Source organism: Lycium ferocissimum, chromosome 9 (assembly GCF_029784015.1).
Source record: "Lycium ferocissimum isolate CSIRO_LF1 chromosome 9, AGI_CSIRO_Lferr_CH_V1, whole genome shotgun sequence".
In the NCBI taxonomy this organism is placed as follows: Eukaryota; Viridiplantae; Streptophyta; class Magnoliopsida; order Solanales; family Solanaceae; genus Lycium; species Lycium ferocissimum.
In genome coordinates, this window is record NC_081350.1 from 20,152,500 (window position 1) to 20,174,870 (window position 22,371).

Genomic DNA, 22,371 nt, shown 5'->3' on the forward strand with positions numbered 1-22,371 from the left:
ACCGTAGAATCTCACCAGTGAGGGATCTTCACTGTGATGGTTCTGCGGTCCATTATACGGTCCGAATAACATTATACGGTCCGTATAATGAGCCGTATAATCCATTGGTCCACTGATTTTGTTCTCATCACTTCGTTTGATCTCTAATACTTATGGAACCTTCTTAACACTTGTTTATCACCTCATTAATAATCTAAGGGGCGTTATAACTCTTCTCCAAAACTTCATTAAGTCATCATTAATTCGATACTCGTAAATCTTGCCTGACACATGACATAGACCTTACTTTCCTTAACAACTTTCGTCTCCTACTTCAAATATCTTTGAAATCTTATTTAGAATCATCAAATGCTATTTCTTACTTATCGAAACACCATATACTTCGTGCTCTTCGTTCGCCTATTCACTGTGCATCAACGGAAAAATTTTCGAGGTGTAACACTGGCTTGCACTGTTCTTCCGCATGTTGTGTATATATATATGCAGGTTGTACAGAGTTCGGATGTTTCCTCTTTATGAGATTAGTTTGTGCCATTTATGGGCTATTGATGTTCAACATGTTTCAGATAAGCGTTTAGGGGTGTTTGGTCGCTAGAGGTCAGACTCCCGTCACGGCTCATTGGGTTGGGTCGTGACAGTCTCGTCCTTATGTCTAGTACTCTAGTAGAGGCTCGTAGATACGTACGTGTGGGTAAATTATGTCCCATGATGATGTCATTATACTTTTGCATATCATTTTTGTAGCCGTACGGGCTTATATATATATATCTATGTATAGCTTTGGGGTTAATATAGGTTCAGGTTGAGTATGATGAATAGTCTAATGAGTGGTGCTTGGTAGTCAGCTCCGGGTACCCGTCATGGCCCCCTAGTTGGGTCGTGACATATAAGAAAACTAGTATAAAAATATTAAAATCTATTGAGAGAATAATCTCCCCCTAAACAAGACTCTTTAATGACTACATTGTGGATACTATTGTATTTTTTTGTTTTGTGTTTTTCTGTATGACAAGAAAGATCTTCTATTTATAGATATTTGAAACTTCTCCTCCAAGAAAAAGGATAGACATGGCAGAGACCTTTTCTACTAAAAAAATATTTTCCATCAGGTTAACCTTTTTGGAATAAAACACAATTATGGTGTAGAATCCAAATAAATTAGGAAATTCAGGGCAATCCCTAACAAGAAGATGGACGGAGTGAGATAGAGAGAGAGGGTCAATTTGGGAGGGGTCTGGTAGTGGTTTTTCGTCGGAGGGGGAAGAGGGGAGCTGGGTGTCGTTGCTTCTTGGTTGGAGCTCGTCAGAGAAGACATAGATGGGCTCCAAAATGAGGTTCGGCCATTGTTCTGATGAAATGAGGTTGGGAAACTTTTTTACTTAATTATTTTTTTGTTTTCTTCTTTTTTTCCTTTTTAAAATATTTATTTTTTAAATTAAAATTATGACATTTGCGCTCGTAATATGCGTGAATCTCACACACTTTGTCCAACTCAAAGACGATTAATGCCACATATGCTTAGTCAACGGTCAGAGGGGTTTAACATGCTCAGTTTAAAGGGTAGAAGGGTTTAGTTGGCAAACTCGTAAGTATGAACACTGGGATGACAAAAATGGACAAGTACAAGGACCTACCAAGCTATTCCGCCTTTTTATCTTACAAAGATCAAGAGATAATTCTCATTTGTTTGTTTCTTGCACTATCACTCCTTTCTTTTCTCTTTAGCCTCTATTTGGATGGTCGTTACCCATGTTTCATAATGTACAGTATGTATTGTATTGTACTGTATTAATGAATATAATGTTTGGATGGACTGTATCGTTTGCTATGATTTGATAACATTTTTATTGTGCGGTTTGACACGATGGTATTGTATAATAACATGTAAGTTTACTAAAATACCTTTAACCCTTAATTATAATATATATATATATATATATATATATATATATATATATATATATATATATATATATATATATATATATATATATAAGTAAAATAAAAGATAAAATAGGAACTTTAAAAAATAAGTAGGTGGTGGGTGGGTGTGGTCATCAGGTGGGTGGTCGGTAGGGGTAGTGGAGGAAGGGTGTGGGGTAGGTGGTTGGTAGCGGTGGGGGTGAGAGGTGTGGATAGTGGTGTGGTAGGGTGCGGGTTGGGTGGTAAGTGAGGGTTGGGTAGTGGGGGTGGGTGGTAGGGTGGACGTGGGGGTGGGTTTGGGTGTGATGAAGGGAGGTGGATGGGGTGGGGGTATAATGGGGAAATGAAATACGTAACCACACAAAAATCACTAAATCCGTGGTTATAAAAATTGGGCTTTTTCATGGTTATACAACCATGAGATTACAACGGATTTACAACGCCATACAACATAATTTTAAAAATAATGAAAACAAACATGATTTCGTAGAAAACAATACAATAATGAACCACGGGAAACAACCATCCAAACAGGGTACTTATTGATAGGATTGCTAAAGTTAGTCAATAACAATATGATGCCCAATTCGTCTGAATTTGATGATTTGTTCACTTGTTAACTCAGCCATTTTAATTTGTTCAGTTCAACCCATTTAAGAGTTGAACTAACATGCAACTAAAATTGACCCATGAAAAATCTTGTCAAAATACTTTTTAAAAAATATTTTTTTATTCCATATATTATATATAGCTACAGTAAAGGAATTTTTTATTTTATTATAATCATAAACAAATTATAAAAAAATAAATAAATTAAAACTTAATAAGAGTTGGACATGTTTGACTATAACCAATTGTTTAGCTCAAATTTATCTCATTTTGACCTGCCCAAGTGACCGTCTATTTATTAACTCAGCTTGTTTTGATCTGTTCAAATTCAATTCCACCCACTCATAGATTTTTCATCCTTAAACTTTGCTAAAGGAAAAGTAGGACAAACCCACGTGGACAATGTACAAAGCTGATCCTATATATTTTTTCATGAGATTTGTTGTGAGCTTTCTCAACTCTTCATTGTGTTGCTAGAATAAAAATTAAAGCAGCTTAATATACTATATATACAAGGTGAAAATTATTTTTTATGTATATATAGAAGATGTTGACCCCCCTTGACTTCTTCGTTTGTCTACTTCTTTATATTTTGAAACCCCCTTAATTAAAATCTTGACTCCGCCACTGTATTAGATGACGTAAACAATTAATAATGTCCAAAAGTTATAAATAGAATTTTATCAACTACGTACTAGCTTGTAATAACCCAATCCATCTTGTTGAGTATTTATCATTTATGTGTCGTTGTATGATTTTAAGCTTTATATAATATTTTTGAACTTCTTCGCATGCTGGGGTTGGTATCTGAGTTCTTTAGCTTCGTTTAATGTTAGTAAATATTCCTTTGGTTAAAGTTAGGCCGTTTGGACGCGTTTGGACGTAAAAGGTGGTCAAGAAGGGTTGAAAGCTCACTTTGAACGAGGTAAGATAAGATTTTGACCTCAATAGGGAAATTTTGCTCAACTTATGTGTTGTATGTGACTTGATATGTGGGGGATAGTGTATATATGACGTGATGAGCATATATACAACTATCAGGTATGAAAGGGAAAAATACTTGAAATGCTAAAAAGTATCAGAATTATTCTATACCTGTATTTTGATGAGATGAACATGATATTTACGCCTTGTTGATGAATTTGGACCTGTTATATGCTAAAAAGTATGTTTTATCTTTGTATTTGTTGAAATCCTATTTGAGTGTTTATAACTTTATATGCTTACACTGTGTTACTTTTTTATCTGCTCCTTATTGTGATGTGGTATTGGTGTGGAGCTGATATGTGACTACTAAGGACGGTGTGAGTACGATGTTGATACAATGTTGAGATCATGTGAGTTCAAAGTTGATATATTGATGAGGACTGTGCGAGTTCGTTATTGAGATATTAATGAGGACTGTGTGAGTCTTGTTAATACAGAGATAAGAGGCTATCAAACCGGATTGTGAAAGTGACATGTGAGGACTAATGAGTCCATGAGATTATAGATATTATCATGTGCATGTGTGAATATGAATCCTTCCTTCATGAGTCACTGACTTGGTACCTTATTTGCAGTGTGCACGCTGGTTGTGAAAAGAGTTGTCCAAGGGTGTTGAGAAGTGAATTATGTGATGAAGATCCTATCTTTACTGCTTTTCTTGACTGTTTTTCCTACTTTATTTCATTATTTATAAGGACTAGACTGTTCGGTAGATTCACACCGTGATAAATATTTAAGTGTTGTTAATTGTCAAGTGTATGCCAATATTCCTGTTATTACTCCTTTCCTTTGTATTTTCATATAAATTGCCCATGTTAAGGAAATGTTGACTTTTAAAGTAACTTTCGCCACTAACCTATTAGGAGCAGTCAATGAGACTTACTAAGTACACGTTGACTTTCATTCTCATGCTACACTTGTTCCACTCTTTGTGCAGGTTTGGATCCCAAAGATCAACACTATCAGTGATTGAGTTTTGAATTCGAGGATCTTGCTTTGTGGCGAGTCACTTGCCTTCTATTGCAGTGGCCGCAACATCCCTTTTTCCTTCATGTCTTTTTTTATTTATATTGTCAGACTCTGTATTGAATGAGACACTTGTATTTTCCTTTCTAGTTTGCTTATGACAATGCAACACCAGGCCTTTTGGGGGAGTTAGCTTTGGATTTGAGATCTATGGCTTTTCATGTTGTATTAAACTTATCATATATGTATGTTATTTCAATATGATAAGACTTAACTGTACGCTTCCGCGCTTCTAATCTTTTAGTAATAAATGTTTAGTTCGCCTAGCTTGGGGATAGTCGGGTGCCATCACTACTAAGGTGTAATTTGGGTCGTGAAAAAATTATTGGTGAATATACAAGTACTGTTGAAAAAGTGAGAGAAAAAATTAACTTATTCAGAATGAGAAAGAGATTCAAGTTCACGAATCTTCAATGATTTAGCATTAATATTGTGACTTGCCACTCCAAGATATAATTTCCCAATAACATCATAACGAGTCAACCAAACTCTGGTTAGTTGTTAATTTTGAAGCTCCATAACTCAAAACACATTCCTTCAACATACAATACTACTCTTTTATTTATTGTAAATATGTTGGAGATTTAGATCAACTTTTTTTTCTCTTACAATCCTATTTTTTTTTGCTTAACTACACCTCATCACAACACTAATTCATAGATAATACATAAACACCAGTATTTATAGATGGATAGAATTTTTCAAAGAATAGATAAGAAAGTAATAGAGTATTAATGTTGCGAGACTATGAGAGATTATGAGTTAGTGGATAGTTTTTTGATGTTCTAATGATTATAGCGTGTATTGTGACGTTTTGAGCTCAATGTGTGTGTTTTATTGCGTAGGACATAATTTTGAGCAAAATGAATGACTTGAAGTTAAAGCGAATGAAATAGAGCTTCGAAGTTTGAGTAGAAGCCCAAGAAAACTAATTGAAATCAAGTTCCAGACTTGAAGTTAAAGCGAATGAAATAGAGCTTCGAAGTTTGAGTAGAAGCCCAAGAAAACTAATTGAAATCAAGTTCCAGAGTTGAAAACCAAGCGCGCATGAGAGACGTCGACAAAAGAGTTGGAGGATCAACTTTAGCCTACCACGAGGTGCTTTCCACCGTGGTAGGGTGTCCTTGAGGCTGATTGAATATGCCTCTTGGCACGACGTGCCATGCAGCGTAGCAAACATGTTTCAGGTGTGTCCCATTCAATTTTAGTTCTCATTAAGGGTGTTTGGTTCAATGATGTTTCTACACATTATGGATACATATCAAACATGATTTTGAATGGAGATTGGACCTAGAGAAGGGTATTCGACCTAGAGAGCAGAGATGGTGAGAGAGACCTGGGAGCGACTTCGATTTTAAGTTTTTAGTCTCTTCATCGTTTCTATCATATTATTGTAGTTCTAGGGTTGTGGTGCTACAAGATTGTTTTAGTTTGAAGCTTGAATTGTTCTTATTGATTTATCGCATTAATTTATTTATTCAATCCCGCTCTTAGTTGTTTGATTGTCTAGCCAACGATTAAATACTATCTACGTATCTAGAATTGAACTCGAAAGTGAAAATTATAAATTACATATAGGACTGAATAGAACAAGTTCTTGAACCTGCCCTCGAGAATGAACTTGCGGTTGGGATAAGAATATAGCTAACCATATTGTTTGGTTATCTTACATGAATTATTAATCCGTTTTGTTAATTCTGATTCTATAGAAATATATGCGAGTAAGATTTCGAAAGATTCTTACGTACGATATTAACTTTGTCAACCAATAAATTGGATAGATCAATTAGTCAATTATATTGGACAATTCAACAGGATTAGTTGAACCATAACCCTAGAATCTCTTATCTTATTGAATTAAGTAACCGAAGTTTGCTTTCTCATTTTCTCCACTTGTTTATTTCATACTATAGTAGTCTTTTTAATTAATCATAACCACTTCATGAAAAATTGCTTGAAAAGATAATTCGTATTAGTTTGATCTAGTAAATAGTTAACCACAAGTCCTCGTAAGAATGATACTCTACGTATCACTATTAGTTGTCCATCGCATATATTGCACATGTATTTGAAACCAACATTATTTTATCTGTAATAAGTGAAAAATGAGTAAATCTTGAGATACTAGTTTGAAAGAAATTATGGTCACTTTCTCAGATTTATAGTCACACCAAAGTATATGACAACCGTGCAACTACTACGGAAAAGGGCAAAAATACCCTTAATGTATTGATCATGGCTCACAAATGTCCTCCATCCTACCCACAACCTATTTTTCCAACTAAAAAATTACCCCTCAAACTAACATGCTAAACTTGATGACTTTTTTCAATTTAAAAAAGCCTTGTGACTTATTATGATTGACCACATATATTATCCACTTTAAAAATTAAACCCAACCTTTTTTAAACCTAAATCCACTGACCCGTTTAATCTGATCCGTTCTTTTAACTTAAAGCCACCTTACATTTTCTCATTTTAGACGCAACATTCAAATGTAACTAGGAGCCTGTTTGGATGGGCTTATGCCTATAAGCTGTTTTCAGCTTATAAGCTGCTTTAGATAAGCTAAGTCAAATGGGCCCAATTATTTTTTTGAGCTTATTTTAAGCACAAAATGACTTCAATTTTTTGCACGGATTGCCCTTCTTTTGGGGTGGTCTTTAAATTTTGCCCCTCATATTTGTGTTCTTTAAGTTTTGCCCTACGCTTGCATACCTGAGGTTCTAGGTTCGAACCCCGTTCGAGCATAAAATAAAAAAAAAAATTCGCAAGATAGAGTGGGAGAGTGTATGCGGATCCAAAGATACAATCCTTAAGGAAAAACCAAAGTTATGCGGAGGGCGGACTTTGCCTTGAGACATTTTTTTTTTTTTTAACTTTTCAAGGCACACTTTTAGTTAAGGCATACTTTTGGTTATGCCTTAATTAAAAGTATACCCCATAAGGCATAGTTCATTAAGGAAAAATTTTGCCCCATAAGGCAAAACTAAATTATGCCTTGAGGAAAAGTTATGCCCCTCCGCATAACTTTAGTTTTCCTTAAGGAAGTTATCTTGGAGGGGGCAGACTTTGCCTTGAGACATTTTTTTTTTTTTAACTTTTAAAGGCACACTTTTAGTTAAGGCATACTTTTGGTTATGCCTTAATTAAAAGTATGCCCCATAAGGCATAGTTCCTTAAGGAAAAATTTTGCCCCATAAGGCAAAACTAAATTATACCTTGAGGAAAAGTTATGCCCCTCCGGCATAATTTTAGTTTTTCCTTAAGGAAGTTATGCCGAGGGGGCGACTTTGCCTTGAGACATTTTTTTTTTTACTTTTAGTTAAGGCATACTTTTGGTTATGCCTTAATTAAAAATACGCCCCATAAGGCATAATTCCTTAAGGAAAAGTTTTGCCCCATAAGGCAAAAACTAAATTATGCCCTCCTCCGCATAACTTTAGTTTTTCCTTAAGGAAGTTATGCGGAGGGACGGACTTTGCCTTGAGACATTTTTTTTTTTTTTTTTAAACTTTTCAAGGCACACTTTTAGTTAAGGCATACTTTTGGTTATGCCTTAATTAAAAATCTGCCCCAAGGCATAGTTCCTTAAGGAAAAGTTTTGCTCCATAAGGCATAACTAAACTATGTCTTGAGGAAAAGTTATGCCCCCTCCGCATAACTTTAGTTTTTCCTTAAGGAAGTTATGCGGAGGGCGACACTCCTCCACCTGCCTTGCGAAATTATTTCTTTATTTTATGCTTGAGCGGGGTTCGAACCCAAAACCTCGGTATCCAAGCTAAGGGCAAAACTTAAAGACCACAAATATGAAGGGCAAAATTTAAAGACCGCAAATATGAGGGGCAAAATTTAAAGACCACCCCAAAAGAAGGGCAATTCTGCGAATTGCCCAAATGACTTTAAGCTGGCCAGCCAAACACTCAAAAAAGCTGAAAACAGCTTATAAGCAACTTATAAGCCAATCCAAACGGGCTCTAGGTTGGTTTGGGGTTGTGACCTTGTATAATTCTCTACTAATTGATCTGAAAATGGCTCAAATTTTAATATTACAAAAGTGAAAATATTCTAAAATACAAGGGGTATAATTGCAAAACATTTGCAACATTTGAACTAGTATCAAAGCTACTTTCTTCCCCTTGGCAGTGCTCTCTAGTGCGCGGTCTTAACAGAGATTCAAATCTTTGCTTTGTAACCACAAAACAAATTTCCAATTTCAAATCCCTGAAAGCCAACACAAATTTGTGAACAAATATTCAATTGGGGTTTCTTCTTCTTCTTCTAATGGCTTCTGATACTCCTCGAGCACGCATTGATCAAGTAATTTACCTTCTTCTTTTCATTTTCATCTCCTTAAAAACCCTAGTGTTTTTCAATTGTTCCTGTTTTTTTATCACTTAGGAAACATATAATTGTGCTGTTTTTTTTTTCTTTTTCTTTTTCCAATAGTAAAGGGATTCATGTTGTTGTTGTTGTAGTAAAGAGAATAGTAAGTAGAAACTTGTGTATTATAGTAAAGGCGAGATTTTTTCTTGTTTTCTTCTGTTTTTATTTGATTTCGTGGATATTTTTGCTTTTATTTTCTCCTAGGGTGTGTTCCATATGAAGGAAAATGTTTTCTTGAAAAATAGCTAGTTTTTTTTTTTTACTTATTTTCTTGGGTTCGGTACGTAAGTAAAAAATACTATCCTAAAAGCATTGTATATAATCTAGAGGTGGGTGGGGGCGGGGGGTGGGGGAGGGTGCGGGGGTGGGTTGTTGTTGGTGGTAGTGTTGGTGTTTTGGGGTGGGGGTGGGGTGGGGGGGGGGTGGGGTAGGAGTGGGTGTGAAGATGAGGTGAGTTCGAGGGTGCGGAGGGGACAATGAACATGGAATACCACCTGCGAGACTTGTTTTCCCTACTTCCATCAGGGAGGTAATTTTTCTTATTTTTCAGGAACTTTTTTTCCTAAAGAAAATGTTCTCCAAAAATTTTGGCCAACCGAACATGAGAAAACTGGAAAACATGTTCCAGAACCATACCAAACACACCTCTAATCTCAGTATGGGAAGCTTCTACGCTGAGTTTGAGATTCACACGAGTCAACAAAGATGTTAAAGAATTCAATTGAAAGGTCTCTGCCGATGCCATGGATTACGATTTAACAGTTATTAATTCTATATGATTCTTAATTGAGCAGTTGCAGTAGATTCAATCTTGCATCACTTCCACATGACGGGGGCAATTTTATCTCCCGTTATTTCTTTTTTCCTTTGTTATCATGCTTTGATGATTATGGATTGTCCTTTCTAATATTTGGTATATTTTGTTCTGTTGACTACTGTTATATTAGTTCTTTGCTTCAAAAAAGAAGAGGAAGTCCCTATCACCAAGTCTGAAACCTGCAAGAGCCAAGAAAGATGTTAAGACTTCACAGGAAGGGTCTCCTTGCACGAAAGGTTCGTTGGATGGGTTTTTAGTGACTTCTCAGGATGATAGTAAACCTTCGCACGAAGCTAGAGGCACACCGGTTAGGAGAAACCTGACATTAGAGATCGGTCCATATCTAAAAGATGAAAATAAAGATAGTAATTTTTTGGTGGAAGCACAATCTACAACTTTTGATACAAAAACTTCAAAGGAGAAGTCTGTTATTTCCCCTAACTCACATGTTGTTGAAAATAGAGGTCATGGAGAAGATGTCTTGGTTACTACACAGGTTACCGGAAACTCAGAACTTAAGCAATTTGCTACGAACTTCTTGTCATTATACTGCAGGTAATGCCTTTTATTCTTGATTTTCTGGTGGTGATTTGTTTCGTGGCTACTGTGGTCACTAAGCTGGATTTGTCTGCATATTGTTTAACTTGGTAACTTTTCTATGTTTTCCTGAATTCGGTGAACTGCCTTCTAGTTCAAGTTTACCTTCAGCGCAGAATGAAGGTGCTAGTAAACGGAATGGTAGCCCTTCCATTCTTGATGCGGATAATAAGAATGCAAAGAGAATCCGCTGCATCTCGAGTGAATATAATTCTAATATCAACAGAAACTCTAATTCTGAGGGCGCAACTTTAAATTCTATTGAGGTAGGTATTCAATTTTTTCCCACTACCGCAATGTTGATTCACCAATTCTTTGTTAACTTCAATGAGAATTTGCATCTTATGCTAGATAACAGAGGGGAATACATCAGGTGAAGCTCGGATAAGCTTGAGAAAATGCAACAATCTACCTGTCATTGGGTCAACTGAATCTGAGACACCTGGTTCAACATCTACGAAGCTTCGTGTTGGTGATACTCCCAAGTCAAGTCGTGGTAGCTCCATTTTTTCACCCGGCGAAACATTTTGGAATGAAGCAATTCAGGTTGCTGATGGTTTGTTTGGCGGAAGTGATAAGTTTTCTCTTCAAGCAGCACAAGAGTCTGACGCTTTGAAAACTCATAATGAGATAATCAATTCCAATAATCTTGGAAATGGAGACTGTGGCAATAAGTCCCGCAAAACATTTAATGAAGGTATAGAGACAGTTTCTGATGCCGGCGTTTTTTCTGCTGTTGGTTCATTGAGGAAGTTGGGAAAGGATCTGGATGGAGAGAAGTCCCCCATGCCGGTTAAGCATTTTGATTTTGCCTCTGACGAGAAAAATTCTGATGCTTTACAATCTCACAGAAGTAACATGGACATCCAGACTATTAGTGGCAAAGGATCCCAAGATCATGTAAATTTGAGTAGCTATCCTGTCCTCAGCCATTGCAAGGCAGCTCAAGCAAAAGGCAAGATCTTTGAAGTTCAAAACATGACTCCAGAATGTTGTGCTGCTAAGGGTAACAAGAATGTGCTTATCCACGATACTGATATAATGGCATCAACTACACCTCCGGAGAAACTTAATAGTTGTGCAGCTAATTCCTTATCAAGTAAAGACAACACTCCTTCAAGTATGGCAACACTAAAGAATCATTTAGATCTCAACCATTGGCTACCTTCTGAAATATGCAACATTTACAGGAAAAAGGGTATTTCAAAATTGTACTCATGGCAGGTATGCTGTTTACCTTTAGCTGAATCTTGTGTTGAGATTGTGAGGTGTAAGAAGATTCATATTTTATAGATCTGGAATGATTGATTGGCCCGTTTGCATCAAGCATGCAATGGATCTTCATTTGTACAAACAGGAGCCAACAAAGAGTAGATAACTGAATCTTCATTTGTCTAATTATTGGAACCTTTGACACATAATAGGATTTTTCATTAATTGATTTCTAGGTTTGATTCAGACCAAATTAGTGTATTCTACCAAAATGCCGGAAACAAATTTTGTGTTCATCGAAATGTCGTATCAATTTTTCAACTCTTTGACACTGTTTTTGGTTTTCTTGTAAATCCTTTAGCATTTTCCATAATGATATAAGAAGATCAAGAAAAAGGAGAAACCGTTTAGCAAATAGCAAATAATTTCTGGAAGAAAAGGGAATCACATATCAAAAGCAAAGTTTGACTTGGTTGGGATTGTGTGTCAACAGAGAAAAATTGTAGGATAAAACTAGCAAGAAGATTATATATATCTTGTTTTGGGGATGGAGGGAGTGAAGAAAAATTATAATAGAAAATGAAAACGACAATTGACCTTGCATGAATTAGGGGAGATGTATATTGAGAGTGTGGTAGGGAAGAGAGACAACATTGCATCAAGAAAGAGAGAAGTTCGTTTCAAATTTTGTGTCGGGAAGGGACTAGTGATCTAGGTTTGGAGAAGCGATGAAGGGGATAGGCCAGGGAGAGGGAAGTAGGCTCATGTCCTTAGTAGGAGAACAATCATGAACAGAAGTAGGGGAAGTTGCAAGAGTTTAAAAAGTGTCATTTGATGGAATATTGGAATGTTGACTTTATTGCTTCCATTGAGGTGAGGTAGAGAGGAGGAAGAAAAATTACTTTGGGTTTGATCTTGCACCATCTATATTTGAAGGTCAAAATGGTTTGTCTTTTTCTTGATTTAATGTCAAGTTTGGTTAACCAATACCATCTCACCGAAGACACCGCATCCAACTTCGTGCGTCCGCTATGTTAAAGATATGGTGGTCTGGGTTTGATACTGAACAACAAAGGAAAGTCACCGACTGTTTAGGACATTTACCTTCCCTTATGACTATGAAGGGTCGTAGAGAGTTGATTGAGGTGCTTACCGGGTATTGGGACTGCGATAGGATGGTTTTCAAATTTGGTGAGATAGAGATGACCCAACTTTGTAGGAGATCCGAGACTGCATAGACAGTAATGGGACTTGCATAAGAAGGATAAGAAAACCCGATCACAACCTCTTAGTCCCAAACAAACCTACCCCGGCCAAAATCATGAAACAACTCTCCCTAGCCAATGCCGAATGGATCTTTGGACCAACTGTAGCTTTTAGGGACTTATACCGTCGTTTTGGAACGAAAGAAGGATTTGTGGGCTACTCCATGGAATTCCAAACCTACAAAGATTGGGAAGCAACCCGAGCCTTAGCGTTTGCCATATGCCATTTGGGAATCATGGTCTTTCCCCAAAACATACATCTATCCATTGATACCCGTGTCATTTATCCATTGATACACCATAACGTTCGACCTTAAAAGCCCAACTCTCCCTTTTACTTTCCATATCATCTTCCATGGCCATCCTACCTCTTGATTGTTTGATGTGTTCATGTTCCTGTATGCTGAATTTACAGTGAACATTTACATCCCTTTACTGTCAATCTTCCATACCATAGTGTCCCTTTCCCCTGTTAAAAGTGTGCAAAAATGGAGTAAAAAGCATAATGAAAATGTACATTGGATGAAAGTTAACACATTTAATTAAAATACGATGGATGGATGGAATGGAGGACTGTTATTAGAGTGTTACGCCATGGGAGGACACCGTTCAGAGTGAAAGACATGTTCGATATAACAGTTCTAAGATCTACATTGTTATATTGGAAACGATGTTGGGCTTTTAAGGTCGCAAATATCCACAAAGATGGTGTATTCACGCGCCTAAAAGAGAGCGTATCCACCCTATTTGCCACGTAAGCGTCCGGGGGGTTAAGGTTATCAAACTGCCAAGTTCATAGAATAATTCGGATTTAAAATTGTTCAGATGTGCCCCGAATAAACGGTGCCAAGTCCGGCTGGGTGGTTTGGGGTGGGGGTGGGTGGGTCTTGAGGTATTATGCCCAGAAATTAGTACTATAAGAAAACTAGTTTGTAAATCTAAATTATAAACTTAAAAGTTAAAACTGCATTTTTGCATCTAAATCAAGAACTTAAATGGTTTTCAAACTTAGTTGCCACGACATTTACTTCATATTTACTCAATTGTAATTTTTTCAGTTTCTTTGTCCATATAGTTGTATGTATTTTTGAAGGGGAGCCTTGGCGTAACTGGTAAAGTTGCGCCACGTGACCACGAGGTCACGGGTTCGAGCCGTGGAAACAAACCTCTTGTAGAAATGCAAGGTAAGGCCGCGTACAAAAGACCCTTGTGGTCCGGCCCTTCCCCGGACCCCGCGCATAGCGGGAGCTTTAGTGCACCGGCCTGCCCTTTTTTTTTTTTTTTTTTTAATAATAGTTGTATGTATTTTAACTATTTTTTTCTTGCATTACATATGGGCAACACTATTACTCATCCTCAGTCAAATATATTTCCACCTATTCCCTTTTGCAGCTTGGTGGTGTTAGACTAGCAGCCGGTTTTGTATAGTGCATTTTTCTTTGATCCATAGAAGCTTTGTTCTGGCTGACTTCTGTTCCCCATTGTTTACTAGTTTCTGCGATGAATTCTGTTTGAGTGTATTCAAGGCTTTAGAGGTTGAGGCTTCTACGAGAGATCACATTTGTTGTCAGTTTAAGTGTGAACAATTTATTCTTTATAGTGACAGTCTAATTGAAATTCATTCTGTGTCCTATAGGTTGATTGTCTTCAAGTGGATGGAGTTTTGCAGAACCGGAATCTTGTATATTGTGCTTCTACCAGGTCTGTAGCTGAGTGTAATTTGGACTCCTATTAAACATATTTACCATTTTCTTCACAATGTTGATGTTTTTTGTTAATTGTAAATTTGCAAGTTACCTGAATAGGATAGTTTATCAATGCTAGAATAAACAAATACACCGTGTAGAAATATATCCACGATCTATACATTAGTTTTGTTTTTGGTAACCGAGAAACTCCTGAGGGTTGGTGGTGTACGGTTTGAAACTCGATGGATAATGAGCCCACCCTCTACCCTTTTCCACTTAAATGCCAAGCTTTTGTCTGCGGTAGGATTCGTATCGGTGATGTGCGCCTAATTCACATATCACGTGCTGCTCTTACCATTAGACCAAAGCCATAGGGCGTATACATTAATCATTATAAGTAGCGAAACAGTCTTATTCTAAAACTGCTTGATGTTGGAAGCTTTTTAAGTTGGTGAAGTTGTGGAATTTGGAGCATCTGTCACTAGTATAAAGCCTGGGTTGAGTTGTATTAGTGTCTTGAAGATTGTTTAAGATGTCTATCAAACGAAGTGCTAGTCTACGTTATTTCTGTTACTGGTCTTAAATTAGTAGTACATTAGTTTGATTTTACCTACTGCGGGGCATGGGGTGATCTTATACTCTGGTTTTAAATTGGCAGTACATTAGTTTGATTTTACCTAAATTTGTTTATACTCTGTAAAAACAAAAGAATCTTTATGAGGTCCATACTTGCTCTCGGACCATTTAAGTTGGTCCAAGTCATTACATTTTGTTTGCTGCTCTGAATTTTTTGCGCTCTTGGATTATTTAATTGTTCCAAGTCATTACTTATTGCTTTCTGCTCAGGATATTCGTATTTTTTTTCCTTTCTTTCAGGAAGTTGAAAATTTCTTACTCAACCAAAATGAATGTCAATCCACAAACAAACTATTGCTATCCTCTTCTTTAGTACCTTCGTTGTGGTTTATGTTGCTAATGCTGTATTTTTGTTCTGCTAGCATTATTACTATAATTGTCAGTTGTCACTATTATAATGATCTTTTTTTTGTTTTTTATTGGAGGACAATGTTGTTACCTCCTAATTGTCCAATCCTGCATCTAGTACTTTCAGTAATGGTGCCGGGACACTATAAACTTTGTTAGATCATTACAGCACATGCTACTAGTAATTGCAGCTTAAAGAACTTGTTTCCTAGTTAGCAACAATCGCTTTATAACTGTGAATTGTAGATATATAGTTCTTGCATGAGATATCTACCAATTAGTTGGAACTACATAGATCAATAATCGAATTCCGTAAAATTTTGTTCCTCATGAGTATGTACGCTATTGACAAGCTGAAACAGGAAGCTGTGGTTTTTGGTTGTTGTCCTCTGAGTGCAGTGTTTATATGTTAGTCTTGTATGATTAATTTGTTAAGGTGATTTTTAAAGTTCCACTGCAACAGTGAGGTGGTTGTTAGCCTGTTCTTTGAATGTGGTGTCTGAAAGTTATGGTTTCTTTAGTGCAATATCTTGAAGTGAAGAAGTGCCTTTCCATAAGGTTTGATTTCTCAGTTTGGCACATTCAAAAAATTGAGATACCATATCAGGCAAAAAGTTATTTTGAAATTTAACTTGATCTATCAATTTGCTTCTTAAGTCATGAAACTGTACTTATCTGAAACCTCTCTTTTTGAAGAGTCCAGAAACTGTTAATTTTCTTATGGTAGCCAAAAAAAAAAAAAAAAGGTATGGAATTTTTTGTGAGGTGCAATTCCTTCACACAACACACAAGAGAGGGTGAGAGTGACAGAGCTTGATTTTCGGCTAAATGAAAAACAAAAGTTCAACAAGCATAATTGCTATTGGTATCACAATGCCAGTGCTTGATAAGCCCACCGATCTTACATAACCTTGCCCAATAGAAGCTGATTCAGATCTTGTCCTTAATCAGTCGGCCACCAAAAATCATCTTGCATATTCTCTACTTTTTGTACCTTTTCAGCTGTAAGCATAGTTTTGTCGGCCATATAGAAAGCTAAAAAGAAGTTTTTTTCGACTTCTGCTGAGCCAGGTAGCTTGTTAGCTGCCCCAACATCAGAACTACAAAGTTTTAACATATAAAGACTTGAGGAATAAAAATCCTCTTACTATCTTGTCTACTTAGCCCGAATCCTATTTCTGGCACTTACCTGTGGCAAAGAAGCTGGTACAATTCATCTGCCCCCAAACCCCCACCCCGCCCACCCCCACCCTCTTTCTACAGTCTAGCTGTTAAGAAACCCTTTAGACAAATTTGTTGCCCCAAATATTTGATCTTTTGTCTCTTACCTGGTTATAACCTGCTTTAAATGAACTTGCAAATCACAGATGACAGAACTTGAACCTTTTTTTTTTTTTTTTTTTTGATGACAGAATTTGAACCTTATATTTTACTGGCTTGAAGTATTTGATTTGCAAGATTCAATTATCTGGTTCAGATGAAGTACTATTGTCTTTGCCCTTATTTTCTTTTTTGCACCTAAGTTAAGGGCTTTGCATACAATGTTGGAATTTCACTTTATGAGTTTTTCCTCTTCTAATCCTATAGTTCCTCTAAACTATGTGTGATGATTTCCATAGGAGTGTTTCTCCAGTCTTGCACAATTGAGGCGGTCCTTCAAATTTTGCTAAGTGAATATAATTATAGCTATTGATATGCGCATTTTCCTTCATATTTTGGTTTCTTGATCAGGTCCTTTAATATTGTTTTTCCCTTTGGGTATTAAAGTTCAGGAAGCCACTACAAGTAGAAATTCTGTTCTGGAAATATTGCTTTTGCTATCTGTTGTTCTGTACTGATACTGTTATGTAACAGATTTCATAGTGTCTCTCTGTTGTTTAACCAGGTCTTTTTATTTTCTGTAGTGCTGGTAAAAGTTTTGTTGCCGAGATATTAATGTTACGGAGAATTTTATCATCCGGAAAAATGGGTCTTCTTGTGCTTCCATATGTATCCATTTGTGCAGAGAAGGTGAAATTTATCTTTTCGCTTTCAAAAGTGGTCTTTTTTTTTGATAAGTAGCTTTAAGTGGTCTTTACTATGCATATGTAGCATTAATAGTTTGTCTAGTGTCCTGTTTAAACTTGTTCAGGCAGAACATCTTGAGGTCCTTCTGGAACCCGTTGGGAAGCATGTTCGCAGTTATTATGGTAATCAGGGAGGTGGTAGTCTTCCAAAGGATACTGCCATAGCCGTCTGCACTATTGAGAAGGCAAATTCCTTAATTAACCGACTGCTAGAAGAGGGTCGTTTGTCAGAGCTTGGTATCATTGTGATTGATGAACTCCACATGGTATTGACTTTGAAGTTCTTTTCTACTATTGTTTTATCTTATTTTAATGATATTCACCTAAACCCTCCCATCATTTTATGCTCACCTTCTGTTTGCTCAAAGCTGCAGTTTTGGCGTCTTTGCTGAAACTCATAATTTTATTCATTTTTATTCGTCTTGATCTCACGAGTTGCTTTCATGGTAGGTTGGAGACCAGAATAGGGGTTATCTATTGGAGTTGATGCTGACCAAGCTTCGCTATGCATCTGGTGAAGGAAATACAGAGTCATCCAGTGGAGAAACTTCAGGTACGAGCAGTGGAAAAGTTGGCCTTGCTGGAAGCCTCCAAATTGTTGGCATGAGTGCAACTCTACCCAATGTGACAGCAGTCGCCGATTGGCTTCAAGTAAGATGAAATTCATAGCTTTTTATTTCTTTCAATTAAAATCTGTATTGGTAACACCTCATGACAATTTCAGAAGTATGTAAAAGTTGGGTATATGGCTCAACCAGTCATCCATAAAGTTCGTCCAGCTATCTATACAGAAGGGTATTCTCTCTTTACACCATAAGTGTTATATAAAACAAAATCTACATATCCTTACATCAAATAGGTGAACAACAAATAAGTCAAAAGAGATGTGATGTTGTTCTCCAAGTTTCCATCGTTTTCCAGTTTTCTGTAACTTCTAACAAATGTGAAACAAACAGAAGACATTGGTCCATAGCTGTTTTGTGAAGCTGCAATACTAATATAAGGTGGTTTGTGTCCTAATGACAACTGCTTACACAAGCAACACTAGCTCACTACATGAGGTGATCTGTGTCCTCTCTATTTCTCTCTTATTCAGATTATTTGTCATCTAGATTGAGTAAGAATTGAGTATTTTATTTGGTCAATTGGGTGTTCCATAATATTCATCCACGCCATGAATGATTTTGCTTTGAATCCACCATACTACCATTTCCGTCTGCTAAGTAGTCAATAGTCATATAGTTCCCTTAGGAACTCTTCAACCTCATCCTACTCTGAATCCTGTGTTGCCATCCTTTAAAGTTGTTCGATCACACAACAGATCCTTCCAGAAGCTAATCCTTATCCCTGTACGTGATAGTATAACCAACCTACCTAGTGAACCTATCCTCCCCTTCAAAACATAGAAGGGTTTTCTTTTGAAAGATCTTTGACAATGTCTCTTAATCTTCTAGTGTTGTACCTTGAGTTCTTGGCTCAAGAGCTTCACATCATATCGCCGGTGATAAATACTTTTTAATGACTATTTCTTATTCTCAATCTCTTCCAACATTCACATTGACAGATGGGTCCTAACCATGGCAACTGAAATAGGTCAAGCTTCATTCCATCTTCTTTGACTTCAAATTTAGTCGTATATTTTTTCAGGCAGTGCCTTTAATCTCATACCAATGAGTTGTTTTCTTTAATGTATACTAACTGTTTAGTCACTTTTCTCAATCACTCTGTTCCCAAGCACGACCACAATATGGGACGGATAATTGGTACCTAATGTGTCACATGGACTTCATCACCCCAATTTTTTGAAGTCACCCATAGTTTGTCCTGTTTCCGCCGAGTTACTCCGTATAAGGTTGAAATATCCTAATCTATCTAATTTTTTTTTTCTTAAATACCTGATTTGTCTCACCCGTCTATCTTCGAATGTTAGTCACGCCAACTTGGTAAACATGCCCGTTCTTCATTCTCTCATCGTCTTGATAATTTGCAAATGTCTGCTTTCTCTTTAGTCCATTCACATGTTTGGGTCCTGATTGAGTTAGCTCAACCTTGAGTTTCTTTTTATGTGTTAAAATCTTGATTTTTATGTTGTTCAACTCGATAAACAATCATCTGAGTTCTTCCCTGTTAATTGTCATATGAGGAAAGGGAACAGTTGAAGCTACAGGTCATCTTGCTTTTAAACAATTTGAATCACCATCGCTGTTGTAATCTTAACTTAATCTATATTCCAGTCTTTTACTGTACCTGGTTGTGCTTTATGCATGTAAATATGGGGAATCAGCCTCTTTGTTCCTTCTATCCTGAATGTCTCATGAAGCTCTCTAAGTTGTTTCTTGCAGGCAGCTTTATATCAGACCGAGTTTCGACCTGTTCCATTGGAAGAATATGTAAAAGTCGGTAACACAATTTATAACCAAAAAATGGACATTGTCAGGACAATCTCAAAAGCAGCTGATCTTGGTGGTAAAGATCCAGATCACATCGTGGAGCTCTGCAACGAGGTATAATTTTCTCTTTTACTTTTGTTAGTAGAACTTTATTTTGTCGAGAGAATTAATAGAAGGAAAACTACATCAATATGAGTTTTATCAGGTTGTCCAAGAAGGCCACTCAGTGCTAATTTTCTGCTCAAGTCGCAAAGGATGTGAATCTACTGCTAGGCATGTGGCGAAGTATCTTAAAAGATTTTCCTTGAACCACCTGAGCAGCCAAAATGAGTCAATTGATATTACCTGTGCAATTGATGCTTTGCGAAGATCTCCAGCTGGGTTGGATCCTATTCTGGAAGAGACTCTTCCTGCTGGTGTTGCCTATCACCATGCTGGACTCACGGTAATGTCATTTTAAAGTTGTGTATATTTTGTTGCTTAAGTACGCATATTGATTCTTACGTGTTACTTTTTTTCTTTAGTTCTCTAGGTTTTCCTGTTTTTCTTTTGTTGGTGATAAAACTCTTTCTCTATCTCGGAGTAAATCTCCATTCATCTGAGGCATCTTTTCTACCTTGAAGGTTGAGGAAAGAGAAACAGTTGAAACCTGTTACCGCAAAGGACTTGTACGTGTCTTAACAGCTACATCAACCTTAGCTGCAGGGGTTAACCTCCCTGCCCGGAGAGTTATTTTTCGACAACCGCGTATTGGTCGTGACTTTATTGATGGCACAAGATACCAACAGATGGCTGGTCGGGCTGGTCGGACGGGTATAGATACAAAAGGAGAGAGTGTACGTTTTGACCCTTTCCTATTCGTTTCTTTTTCTTGCTCAATCAGAGCTTGCATACTTGGAGAGGAAAAGGACTTTCAGTAACAATGTGTAATTTGTTGGTCTGATTTGCATGCTATTATCTGTAACATATTAGTTATCTTACAATTTTGAAGTTTTTACACCTGTTTGACTCAATTCTCATATATTACTATTTTTCTATCTGTATTTTCATTTTTTGATTTCTACTTAAGTCTTCACTGCGGCTGAAAATGTGCTACTATTAAACTTAATGATGTTTTATTGTTTAAATACATCAGGTGCTGATCTGCAAACCAGAAGAGGTCAAACGAATAATGGCACTTGTTAATGAGAGCTGTCCACCGTTGCATTCTTGTTTATCTGAAGATAAGAATGGGATGATCCATGCAATAATGGAAGTTGTAGCTGGTGGTATTGTTCAAACAGCTAGTGACATTAACCGGTACGTTAGGTGTACCCTTCTCAATTCAACAAAACCATTTGATGATGTGGTTAAATCAGCACAAGATTCTCTTCGCTGGTTATGCCATAAAAAATTTCTTGGATGGAGTGAAGATACCAAGTTATACACAGTCACACCTCTTGGTCGTGCATCTTTTGGCAGTTCTCTCTCTCCTGAAGAATCACTGGTAATATCTGAAGTTGTTTCCACTTGCTATCACTTTATCATATTATCATTTCTTGTCAATTTGTTCTTTTACCCAAATGGTCCTTGTTTACATTTTCTGCAATTGAATAGAGTGCAAATATTGGGATGGGAATCCATTAATGCTTTTTTTTAAAAAAAAACTGGTATAGTTATATTCCTTAGCATTAAGGGAATCCATTAATGCTCATTCTCTTGTTTTCTAGGTTGTCTTGGATGATTTGATTAGAGCGAGGGAAGGGTTTGTGCTTGCATCTGATCTGCATGTTGTTTACTTAGTGACACCCATTAATGTTGATCTCGAGCCTGACTGGGAACTGTATTACCAGAGGTTCATGGAGTTGTCTGCCCTGGATCAGGTAAATGAACTGTAGAGTTTTGTTGCATAATCATCAGTTCATTTCTATACCATTGTCATAATCTCGTGATTTTTTTCTTTATTTCGTTTTGTTTTTTTTGCGTTTGGGGGGGGGGGGGGGGAGCATCTTTCCTCCTGTCTTTTCCATGAGATTGGTCCCCATCCATCTTGTTGTGTTTGCTTGATTGAGTGTCAGAAATCCAAATTGATTTTCTTCATGCATAAGGATATTAGATTACCTAGTGTAGAGAAGATGGAAAATCATCACAAACCTCCTTACATGCTGCTAGATTGTTGTCACTTGCTGATTGTTTGGGAGTTGACCTTGGTTTTTGCTACACCTTTCACTCATCAGTAGATGAATAATATGACAACTAGACTTCACGCATTACCTGAGGCATGACTTCAACCCTTAAATTATTCAGCTCCTGTCAATTATCTAAAAGAATATTCATGTCCTGCCTTGACAAATAAGTATGGATTGGTTGAGCTTTCTAATGTTTATCAGTTTTAAAGGGAAAAGTGTGCTAATGATTCATGAGTATGCACTGAATAGTTGA

At 36.8% G+C, this 22,371-nt stretch overlaps 1 protein-coding gene across 2 annotated transcripts in view; it reads left to right on the plus strand.

Moving 5' to 3' along the window:
• The first annotated feature begins 8,705 nt into the window (after window positions 1-8,705).
• The window catches only part of LOC132029834 (helicase and polymerase-containing protein TEBICHI), a 30,556-nt gene continuing 16,890 nt past the window's right edge, over window positions 8,706-22,371 (plus strand). For both annotated transcript variants that reach the window (XR_009407948.1, XM_059419215.1), the window contains exons 1-13: window positions 8,706-8,865; window positions 9,879-10,303; window positions 10,440-10,611; window positions 10,697-11,569; window positions 14,459-14,523; window positions 17,399-17,504; window positions 17,626-17,826; window positions 18,011-18,211; window positions 19,903-20,064; window positions 20,156-20,395; window positions 20,574-20,786; window positions 21,086-21,436; window positions 21,660-21,812. Coding sequence is in view for 1 of the 2 variants with exons in the window: in XM_059419215.1 (XP_059275198.1) it covers window positions 8,830-8,865; window positions 9,879-10,303; window positions 10,440-10,611; window positions 10,697-11,569; window positions 14,459-14,523; window positions 17,399-17,504; window positions 17,626-17,826; window positions 18,011-18,211; window positions 19,903-20,064; window positions 20,156-20,395; window positions 20,574-20,786; window positions 21,086-21,436; window positions 21,660-21,812 (3,198 nt within the window). In the remaining variant the exon portion in view is untranslated. The remainder of the gene's footprint in view (window positions 8,866-9,878; window positions 10,304-10,439; window positions 10,612-10,696; window positions 11,570-14,458; window positions 14,524-17,398; window positions 17,505-17,625; window positions 17,827-18,010; window positions 18,212-19,902; window positions 20,065-20,155; window positions 20,396-20,573; window positions 20,787-21,085; window positions 21,437-21,659; window positions 21,813-22,371) is intronic.